Source organism: Salmo salar, chromosome 04 (assembly GCF_965601325.2).
Source record: "Salmo salar chromosome 04, fSalSal1, whole genome shotgun sequence".
NCBI classification, from domain to species: Eukaryota; Metazoa; Chordata; class Actinopteri; order Salmoniformes; family Salmonidae; genus Salmo; species Salmo salar.
This window is the reverse complement of record NC_138294.1, coordinates 27,072,682-27,084,392: the sequence shown is the minus strand read 5'-3', so window position 1 is coordinate 27,084,392 and position 11,711 is coordinate 27,072,682. Positions and strand designations below refer to the sequence as shown.

Below are 11,711 nucleotides of genomic sequence, written 5' to 3'. Positions count from 1 at the left end.
GGTTTGATTCTGCCAGAAACTCAAATCCTGCTAGGAACAGACAAACAAAAACTCTAGTTGTTTACTTGCTTAACACTCTTTATTTATATATATTTTTTAAATGCATTTTTCAGTTTGCTAAAAGCAGGCACATCTCCATGTGGTTTGGTTTCACCGTGGGAGATCTGTGGGTTGGGATCATTGGGGAAAGGAGCAGGGTGAGTCCAAAATGACACCCTAACAGCGGTGTCATTTCCGTCACAACCCAAAAGAGAAGAGCAGGGGACTGGGTTGGTGTTACACAGACACACAGTCTATACTAACATACCACTGAGAAAGCATGCCCAATACATTGCTGCTTCATACTAAGTATGTGAGCGTGGATATTCGTCCTCAAACTCTGTTCTTGAAGGAGCAGACGTAGCTCTTCTTGGTGAAACACGTGTGGTCGTTCCATTTCCCAATGCCTTGGAGATAGAGAACAAATATACAGACAGACAGACAGAAGTTCAAATGTTAGTTCAAAATACCATCTCTTCGCACCACCATCCAAGAAATGTTTCTTTCAAGTTTTTGTCATTTTAGCTGTTAGCCAGTGCATTCAACTAAGGTAGGTGAAAACAAAAACATAACACAGCCATTGCAAGTAAAAACCATCCATCCATCCCTCTCTCCTTCCATCACTCCTCCCTCCATCCCTCTGTCCATCTCTTACTGCTCCAGTTCATCTCCACACAGTCCTCGCGGCTCGTCCAGCGGGAGATGGGCTCCCCAGGGGTCCATGCATCAAAGTTCCAGCTGGAGCCGTCGGTCCACACAAACTTACCAGACTGAGAGAAGGAGGGAGAGAGAGAAAGGTGGATAGAGGAAGAGAGAGGGGAGTGATAGAAAGACCGGTGGTGATAAAAGAAAATGTACAGTGCATTTGGAAAGTATTCAGACTCCTTCACTTTTTCCATTTTTTGTTACGTTACAGCCTTATTCTAAAATTGATTAGATAAAACATTTTCCTCATCAATCTACATACACTACCCCATAATGACAAAGTGAAAACAGTTTTTTGTACATTTTTGCAAATGTATAAAAAATTAAAAACAGAAATACCTTATTTACATATATATTCAAACCCTTTGCTAGGAGACTCGAAATTTGAGCTCTGGTGCATCCTGTTTACATTGATCATCCTTGAGACGCTTTTACAACTTGATTGGAGTCCACCTGTGGTAAAATCAATTGATTGGATATGATTTGGAAAGGCACACACCTATCTATATAAGTTCCCACATGAGGTCGAAGGAATTGTCCATAGAGCTCCGAGACAGGATTGTGTCGAGGCACAGATCTGGGAAAGGGTACCAAAAAGTGTCTGCAACATTGAAGGTCCTCAAGACCACAGTGGCCTCCATCATTCTTCAATGGAAGAAGTTTGGAACCACCAAGTCTCTTCCTAGAGCTCGCCACCTGGTCAAACTGAGCAATAGGGGGAGAAGGACCTTGGTCAGGGAGGTGACCAAGAACCCGATGGTCACTCTGACAGAGCTCCAGAGTTCCTCTGTGGAGATGCGAGAACCTTCCAGAAGGACAACCATCTCTGCAGCACTCAACCAATCAGGCCTTTATGGTAGAGTGACCAGACGGAAGCAACTCCTCAGTAAAAGGCACATGACAGCCCGCTTGGAGTTTGCCAAAAGGCACCTAAAGGACTCTCAGACCATGAGAAACAAGATTATCTGGTCTGATGAAACCAAGATTGAACTCTTTGACCTGAATGCAAAGCGTCACGTCTGGAGGAAACCAGGCACCACTCATCACCTGGCCAATACCATCCTTACAGTGAAGCATGGTGGTGGCAGCATCATGCTGTGGGGATGTTTTTCAGCAGCAGGGACTGGGGGACTAGTCAGGATCGAGGGAAATATGAACGGAGCAAAGTACAGAGAGATCCTTGATAAAAACCAGTCTCTGAATGTCCTTGAGTGGCCCAGCCAGAGCCCGCACTTGAACCCAATCGAACATCTTTGGAGAGACCTGAAAATAGCTGTGTAGCGACGCTACCCATCCAACCTAACAGAGCCTGAGAGGATCTCCAGAGAAGAATAGGAGAAACTCCCCAAATACAGGTGTGCCAAGCTTGTAGCATCATACCCAAGAAGAATGAGGCTGTAATCGCTGCCAAAGGTGCTTCAACAAAGTGCTGAGTAAAGGGTTTGAATACTTACGTAAATGTTATATTTCCGTTTTTTGCAAAAATGTCTAAAAACCAGTTTTTGTCATTATGGGGTAGTGTGTAGATTGAGGGGGAAAAAACAATTGAATACACTTTTGAATACAGCTGTAACGTAACAAAATGTGTAAAAAGTCAAGTGGTCTGAATACTGTAAATGTAGATATTACGACAGTCCTATGTTCAATGTTAAATGTTGTTCTGCAAAGCTTCTCTCTTTTCCTTTCTACCGAACATGTCACTCTTTCCTCCCACATGAATTTACCTCCCTCCACGCACTATCCGCCCTGTCTTAATCACTCCTTCCATCCATCACTCTTCCTCTCCTACCTGGAAGAGTTCGAAGCCTCCCAGCCAGATGCGAGGGCTTTTGGCGTTGTTCTTCATCACCACGCAAAGCAGGTTGTCGTTGGCTTGACAGTTATGCACCGACACCAGGTGGCCACCGGGGGCAGCAGACCTGCACTGTGTCTGAGAGGGATGAGAGAGAAGAGGAGAAATAGGTTGTGGGAAGAGAAAGAGTGAATTAGTGAGAGAGAAAGAGAGAGTGGGAGGAAGGAGAGAGAGAGCGAGTAAGCAGGTGCTGACGTAGTGATTTGGAGCCCACGGCAGAGGCCAGTCAGAGGCCACTCTTATGCGCATGCACCATTTTCTTTTCATGGGTAATTAACTATAAAAATGCATTACCTTTTAATGTGCCATGAACACAACCAGTCATGATGTTTTATCTGATTGTTAAACAAATCACTTCAAAAAGAAGGTTACCTTCGCACGTTTATCCCAAATAATTCCAGCATCTGAGCTGTGCACCTGCCAAATTTCCTTCAATTCGCAAGTGGCTGAAACTATCTCACCGGAGAAAGCATCCAAGCAAGCGAAACAGCGCCACTGTCTTGCTATAATAGCCCATGTATGACATGTCATACCAGCATCAGATATGGGCTACACAGATGTCTTCTGCCTCGATGACGATAGCAGTATTATTTTACTGAAGAAAAGTTATTGTATCCCCTTTGAGTCAAAAGGCCTCGTCGAGAACCAGGCGTCCCTGGGGATTAAGGCCTAAGAGGGTTTTAAGAATAAGCATCAACCAGTGGGTCTTGTGACAGGTATACAGAGACAACCAGTTCATAGAGGAGTATAGAGTGCAGTGTCCTATAAGGAGCATTGGTGGAAAATCTGATAGCCTCATGGTAAAGAACATCTAGCCGCGAGAGCACCCTTACCTGCCGATCTATAAATTACATCTCTGTAATCTAGCATGGGTAGGATGGTCATCTGAATCAGGGTTAGTTTGGCAGCTGGGGTGAAAGACGAGCGATTATGATAGAGGAAACCAAGTCTAGATTTAACTTTAGCCTGCAGCTTTGATATGTGCTGAGAGATGGACAGTGTACAGTCTAGCCATACTCCCAAGAACCTGTATGAGGTAACTACTTCAAGCTCTAAACCCTCAGAGGTAGTAATCACACCTGTGGGAAGAAGGGCATTCTTCTTACCAAACCACATCACCTTTGTTTTGGAGGTGTTCAGAACAAGGTTAAGGGCAGAAAAAGCTTGTTGGACACAAAGAAAGCTTTGTTGTAGAGAGTTTAACACAAAATCCGTGGAGGGGCCATCTGAGTATAAGACTGTATCATCTGCATATAAATGGATGAGAGAGCTTCCAACTGCCTGAGCTATGTTGTTGATGTAAATTGAGAAGAGTGTGGGGCCTTGGATCGAGCCTTGTGGTACTACTTTGGTGAAGGGCAGTGGCTGAGACAGCAGATGTTCTGACTTTATACACTGCACTCTTTGAGAGAGGTAGTTAGCAAACCAGGCCAAAGACCCCTCAGAGACACCAATACTCCTTAGCCGGCCCACAAGAATGGAATGGTCTACCGTATCAAAAGTCAATAAAAATCGCAGCACAACATTGCTTAGAATCAAGGGCAATGGTGACATCATTGAGGACCTTTAAGGTTGCAGTGACACATCCATAACCTGAGCGGAAACCAGATTAAATACCAGAGAGAATCCTCTAGACATCAAGAAAGCCAGTCAGATGATTATTGACAAGTTTTTCCAACACTTTTGATAAAGAGGGCAAAATAGATATAGGCCTATAACAGGATCAGCTTGATCTACCCCTTTAAATAAAGGATGCACCGTGGCTGCCTCCCAAGCAATGGGAACCTTCCCAGAGAGGAGAGACAGGTTACAAAGGTCAGATGTTGATGATCAAAATATGTTGATGTGTCGATTTTGTGTATAGACTTCTGACAAAACAGAATTACGTTTTTCCTCCAGGTTCTGAAATGTTGCAGACTAGCATATGGAACAGCTCTGCAAAATGTGTCCTTCCCAGTGTGAAAACATAACCCATAGCACCAGCGGGCATGTGGGGGGAGGGGGGCGGACCATTCAAACCGTTTTTGCAATGCAGAATTCTCCAGACCTCCAACAGGGTTGGGTAAGTTACTTTCTAAATGTAGTCAGTTACAGTCTCCACTTTTATTTCTGCCAACCGACTAACTCATGAATGTGGTAAAGTTCTGCCAACAGCTTAGCATGAAATGTAGCCATAACGCTGATGCGGCATTGGCACGCACTACGCTCTTAAACTCTTGATGGTTGCTAGGCAGCGCACGTTACCACCACCGATAAAACAATGAGACAGATATTTCACTGGATGTATAAATGTGAAGCATCCGCTTGGCGTTTCCACTCACTACCAAATACGGTAGTGAGAGGAAGCCCACTGGCGATGGAACAAGATGGATTTTGGCCTACATTCTGCACATCTCATCGATGAAACATTTCATCTCAATACAGTTTTCTGTTCCCAAAACTGGAATATGTTATGAACAGAGTAGACTAAGTTTTGTAGACTTTAGACTTTGGGAAAGGGAAAGCGTTCTCCTGGCATCCGCCAAACCCAGATTTGTCCATCGGACTGCCAGATGGTGAAGTGTGATTCACCGCTCCAGAAAACGTGTTTCCACTGCTCCAGAGTCCAATAGTGGCGAGCTTTACTCCACTCCAGCTGACGCTTGGCTTTCACATGGTGATCTTAGGCTTGTGTGCTGCTTCTCGGCCATGGAAACCCATTTCATGAAGCTCCCAACGAACAGTTATTGTGCTGACGTTGCTTCCAGAGCCAGTTTGGAACTCAGTTTTTACGCGCTATGGTGTGCAGTTGCAAACCATAGTCTGGCTTGGAGCAGTGGCTTCTTCCTTGCTGAGCGGCCTTTCAGGTTATATCGATATAGGACATGTTTTACTGTGGATATAGATACTTTTGTACCGGTTTCCTCCAGCATCTTCCCAAGGTCATTTGCTGTTGTTCTGGGATTGATTTGCACTTTTCGCACCAAAGTACGTTAAACTCTAGGAGACAGAACGCATCTCCTTCCTGAACGGTATGATGGCTGCGTGGTTCCATGGTGTTTATACTTGCGTACTATTGTTTGTACAGATGAATGTGGTACCTTCAGGCATTTGGAAATTGCTCCCAATGATGAAACAGACTTGTAGAGGTCAAGAAAAAGATTTCTGAGGTCTTGGCTGATTTCTTTTGATTTTCCCATGATATCAACCAAAGAGGCACTGAGTTTGGAGGTAGGCCTTGAAATACATCCACAGGTACACCTCCAATTGACTCAAATGACGTCAATTAGCCTATCAGAAGCTTCTAAAGCCATGACATCATTTTCTGGAATTTTCCAAGCTGTTTAAAGGCACAGTCAACTTAGTGTATGTAAACTTCTGACCCACTGGAATTGTGATACAGTGAATTATAAGTGAAATAATCTGTCTGTGAACAATTGTTGGAAAAATTACTTGTGTCATGCACAAAGTAGATGTCCTAACCGACTTGCCAAAACTATAGTTTGTTAACAAGAAATTTGGGGAGTGGTTGAAAAACAAGTTTTAATGACTCCAACCTAAGTGTATGTAAACTTCAGACTTCAACTGTATATTTTATTCTCACCCATCTACACATAATAGCCCATGATGACAAAGTGAAAACATGTTTTTAGAAATGCGTTGCAGTTGTGCGTCCTGATGTACCATGCCTAGTGCTCCCATATGTATTCATTTGTAAATATATTCTGTTAACAGTTTACTAAAGTTTATTGCAACCAACTGGCCACCTACTCGTCTTCTTTCTTTAGAAATGTTTGGAAATGTATTTCAAATTAAAAACAGCAATATCTCATTTACATAAGTATTCGCACCCCTATGTCAATATTTTGTTGAAACACCTTTGGTCTTTTTGGGTAAGTCTCTAAGAGCTTTCCACGCCTGGATTGTGCAACATTTGCCCATTATTCTTTTCAAAACTCTTCAAGATCTATCAAGTTGGTTGTTGATCATTGCTAGACAACCATTTCTAGCTCTTGCCACGCTGTCTTCTTGGTAAAACAACTCCATTGTAGATTTGGCCTTGTGTTTAGGTTATTGTCCTGCTGAAAGGTGAATTCATCTCCCAGTGTGATGGAAAGCAGACTGAACCAGGTTTTCCTCTAGGATTTTGCCTGTGTTTAGTGCCATTCCATTTCTTTTTTTTTTTCCTGAAAAACTCCCCACTCCTTAACGATTACAAGCATACCCATAACATGTTTCATCCACCACTGTGCTTGAAAATATGCTGAGTGGTACACAGTAATGTGTTGTATTGGATATGCCCCAAACATAACACTTTGTATTCAGGACAAAAAGTTAATTGATGTCTGCTTTTTGTATTTTTACACATCTACCAATAGGTTCCCTTCTTTCAGAGACATTGGAAAACCTCCCTGGTCTTTGTGGTTTAATCTGTGTTTGAAATTCACTGCTGGACCTTACAGATAATTGTATGTGTGGGGATGAGGGATGAGGTATTTGTTCAAAAATCATTTTAAACACTATTATTACACACAGAGGATGGACTCTAATTATGTGACTTGTTAAGCAAACGTTAACCCCTGAACTTATTTAGGCTTGCCATAACAAAGGGGTTGTATACTCATTGACTCAAGACATTTCAGCTTTTCATTTTGTATTCATTTCAAACATTTTGAAAATCGTACTTCCACTTTGACATTATGAGGTGTGCAGGCCAGTGACCTCAAAAAAATGTAAATTAATACATTTTAAATTCAGGCTGTAACACAACAAAATATGGAAAAAGTCAAGGGGTGTGAATACTTTCTGAAGACACTGTATTTGTGAACAGCCATCCACAACCACAATCTGTAAGGCTAAATGAGAGAGCAGCAGTGTGATTCACAACAATGTGCTATTTAGATATCAATAATAAGTGATATCCGTATCACTGCTGTCTTTCTTACCTCCAAGCATATATTCAAGTTGGATCATCTTTGGATGCCAACAGCAGTCACACCATTGGAAGACATATTATAGCTTGGACCGTAGCCTATAAAAGCCTATTCCTGCTCTTTTCCCGCAATCCATCAAACGCATTTGGTGTGTCATCATAGTGGTCTCTGACTTGTGGTCAGATTCGTTCAGGCTGCACAAACGTAAACTTTTTTCAATGCTGATTTGAATGTCTTTTTTTTTCTTCTCACAAACATCCTTTCTGAATTTAAGAAGTAATCCTAGAAGTAATCATCTAGTTTTTCAAAAGTATCTGTAATCTGATTACAATATTTTAGCTGGTAACGTAACAGATTACAGTTACAGTTTTTTTGTAATTTGTTACTCCACAACCCTGGAGGTCGTGACAGCGACGTGATTTGGACGTATGACAACGCGAGATTACTACTAAACTAACATATGGAATTGTTTTAAGATGGTCATACCAAGGATCATTTAGATATTTGATTTAGAATTTTAGGACCCCTGTAGGTATAATGTTTGGGTTGTTGTTATAATTTGATGAAACATTGCATTTGGCCTTACTGCTATTAGCCAATAGAAATGCTTTGAATAACACATTCATACATGGAAAAACAGATAGTCAACATTAAATTAAAAGGAAGATCTGAGAGATATAGGACTAAGAAAGCTAAGGAAAAAATGCTAATCATTTTTACCATGTTACCGAGTCCCGTGACACTTGTGGGGGGACGTACAGTAGAGCAACCGAAACACCATTGTGTTCGTGACTGTTTTATGTTTCCATAGAGGGGTCATATACATTTTCTAGGCCAAACCGTTAGGACGCTACAGACGTTTTTGTGAGAAGACCGATTTTCGAGATGTCTCCTGTAGCTTTACCTCAGCCACCTTCCACTGCCGGTGCAGAAGGACGACATCAGCGGATGAGGTGGATTGCGACAAAGGCCATGCAAAAACACAGAAATCTGTAGTTTAGACACATGTTGATGGGGATTTTTTTTTATTTACTTTTTTTTTTATGCCTCAAACAATGCATGGGGGGGGCCTCAGCGGAGAAATATTTATATATTTTTATTTTAATTATGCCCAGGTCATGAGGCTTCTTGATTTTTAACCTTTATTTAACCTTTATTTAACTAGGCAAGTCAGTTAAGAACAAATTCTTATTTACAATGACGGCCTACAAATGATGTGAGGCCTGAGGCAATTGCCTCTTCTGCCTAATGGTAAGTCCGCCAGTGGGAGTAAGATCAATACATTAGAAGACACCTCTAATTAAGACATTGGATTTAACCTTCACTTCACTTTATTGCCATTGTATTGGAATGGACAGGCTGACTGACTCCAGGTAGAGCAATAACATGCTTTGATCATGTTATAACGTCGTTCTCCACTAACATCAAGGCGGTGACCCGATCCTGTAGGTTCATGCTCTACAACATTCGCAGAGTACGACCCTGCCTCACACAGGAAGCAGCGCAGGTCCTAATCCAGGCACTTCTCATCTCCCGTCTGGATTACTGCAACTCGCTTTTGGCTGGGCTCCCTGCCTGTGCCATTAAACCCCTACAACTCATCCAGAATGCCGCAGCCCGTCTGGTGTTCAACCTTCCCAAGTTCTCTCACGTCACCCCGCTCCTCCGCTCTCTCCACTGGCTTCCAGTTGAAGCTCGCATCCGCTACAAGACCATGGTGCTTGCCTACGGAGCCGTGAGGGGAACGGCACCTCCGTACCTTCAGGCTCTGATCAGTCCCTACACCCAAAGGAGGGCACTGCGCTCATCCACCTCTGGCCTGCTGGCCCCCCTACCTCTGAGGAAGCACAGTTCCCGCTCAGCCCAGTCAAAACTGTTCGCTGCTCTGGCACCCCTATGGTGGAACAAGCTCCCTCACGACGCCAGGACAGCGGAGTTAATCACCACCTTCCGGAGACACCTGAAACCCCACCTCTTTAAGGAATACCTAGGATAAGATATTGTATATTGTAAAGTGGTTGTTCCACTGGATATCATAAGGTGAATGCACCAATTTGTAAGTCGCTCTGGATAAGAACGTCTGCTAAATGACTTAAATGTAATGTAAATGTAAATGTTCTCCTGTTACATAGAATGTTGTTTACCTCCGCTTCGGTGAAGTTGAGAGGAGCCTTGTAGTACTTGATGCAGTAGGAGCCCAGCCTGTACCAGTCTTCATAATTCTTCAGGTCACAGGCTTTGGGCATGTCACACTCTGCAGTCTCCTCCTGGAAATACACTTGAGCATCATCGCCACCTAGGGGACAATGATGGAATAACTACTCTCCTGGGGCCTTATATACTTAGAAAACAGCCACAAGCTGAACATTCCTATGACACTCACAGGCCGCTAACAGAACTCTCCCATTCCATAATTCACTAAACTGATCAATGCGCACACCATATAGCCCAGGGGCCTAAGAAATGCCTACCTAAGACCTCTTATTTAACCAGGCAAATCAGTTAAAAACAAATTCTCATTTACAATGACGGCCTAGGAACAGTGTGGTTAACTGCCTTGTTCAGGGGCAGATCAACAGATTTTTACCTTGTCAGCTCAGGCATGCGTTCTAGCAACCTTTCGGTTACTGGCCCAACTCTCTAACCACTAGGCTACCTGCCGCCCCAATATTGTCATTCTACTATTATTGTTTAGTATATATTGCATATTTTAACATTGTATTATATTCAAAGTATTGTGTTAGTTTAGGGTTTTACTATTTGATCATAATCTATCATTGTAAATGGGTGTGCAATTCAGTCTATGACTGCTAATAACCAATAACATCTACTGCAAAAAAAAATACTGCAAGTGACTACATTTGTGTAAAGAATGCATCTCATTTTCATTTGGACATGAAAGAGGAAAGCACATTTTCAGCTTTAAAACAGATTATTTTTTAGAATGTGTGGTCAATAATCATCCTGAAAAATTGAAATAAAACTTTCAGCACTATCATCAAAACCAAGGGTGCAACTTTCACTGGGGATGGGGGGGGACTGCATTTTTGTCCCCCCCAGTTTTATAATTGGAATGTGATACAAAATGAGGCAACGGTTTGCTTTAGGACCATGCGGACGCCTCCGAGCTGTCGGGTAGGCTGTTTGGAGTGTTTATCTGACTGGATTGAAAAAAAAAATAATAATAAAAAATAAAAAGTCATGTCCCCCACTTCTAAAATCAAAATTGTGCCCCTAATCAAAACACATACTGTAATCAATGAAACTCTCTTACCGGTACGTCTGTGGAATGTCAAAGCCATTTTTGTCCCAACTAGTGACATCATCACAATCAGGCTGACAAACTTCATCTTGGCTTCCTCTGATTCTGCGTTTCCTAAAAACAAACAACTCAATCAGTAACAGTTTCCTTTAAATAAATGCATTTACAAATAAATCGATTGTATTAACCTTTATTTCACCAGGTAAATTATCTGAGAGCATAGTCTATAGCACTATGCTATGAATGACATTAAAACAAATCTCTTGTTCTCAAATTGACTGTGGCTGGCGATTTATAAATACCGAGCCCTGACGGATTGTTCATTTGAGTGGTTCCGCGCGCTAACCTCTGGAACAATCGGCAGTCCCATTTGACAACAAAAGACTTGCTTGCCCCGGTCAATTTGACAACAAGAGTTTGTTGCCCAATAAGGATGCACCATTAGAATGCAATTTTGTGTGCTCCAATAAATAAATATTGTGAAACACTATCATTCCACTATTACCGTAGACGTATTAAAGACATTTTCTGAAATTACAATGCAACAATAATACGTATAGCTCCTTTAAAAAAATTAACGCAAAGCAAAAAAAAGTAACATTTGCACAATGTAATCTGAAAAATTACCTTACCAGAGTGTGGACTAGGTTGCTTCTCTCTCTTTCTCCCTCCCGCTCTCTCTCTCTCATTTGGTACTCCCTTCTTTTTATAGCAAATGTAATCTCACCTCCTCCCTGTAATTCTCACCCCGTCCTTACAGATACCATAATGTCTTTATCATTATCATCATTATCAAGTTCTAATAAATTGTTTGATAAACTGATGGATGGATGGATTCATTGATTGATTAATGAATTGTGACATATTTTTTGTATGCAGTTTGCGTACAGTTTGTCATAAATGTTTTGTGTCCTCAAAATACCCTCCCCACCTCTCTACT

At 42.0% G+C, this 11,711-nt stretch overlaps 1 protein-coding gene across 2 annotated transcripts; it reads right to left on the bottom strand.

Annotated features, from left to right (window-relative positions):
- Positions 1 to 57: 57 nt before the first annotated feature.
- On the bottom strand, positions 58 to 11,452 carry leca (Lectin). Of its 2 annotated transcripts, none has more exons than XM_082973765.1 (6): positions 11,399 to 11,426; positions 10,784 to 10,885; positions 9,654 to 9,805; positions 2,534 to 2,674; positions 695 to 809; positions 58 to 446 (listed from the first exon to the last, which is right to left on the bottom strand). In XM_082973765.1, exons 2-6 carry the CDS (start codon positions 10,857 to 10,859, stop codon positions 373 to 375), a joined length of 558 nt encoding a protein of 185 aa, XP_082829891.1. In that variant the 5' UTR covers positions 10,860 to 10,885; positions 11,399 to 11,426; the 3' UTR covers positions 58 to 372.
- Between the last annotated feature and the right edge of the window lie 259 nt (positions 11,453 to 11,711).

Excerpts from the sequence above, each read along its gene's own strand:
- leca (XM_082973765.1), bottom strand. The coding sequence starts at position 10,859 with ATGAAGTTTGTCAGCCTGATTGTGATGATGTCACTAGTTGGGACAAAA. Across the intron at positions 2,675-9,653 it reads TCAACTTCACCGAAGCGGAG|ACACAGTGCAGGTCTGCTGC; the intron begins GTAAACAACATT and ends CATCCCTCTCAG. Across the intron at positions 447-694 it reads TGTGGAGATGAACTGGAGCA|GCATTGGGAAATGGAACGAC; the intron begins GTAAGAGATGGA and ends TCTATCTCCAAG.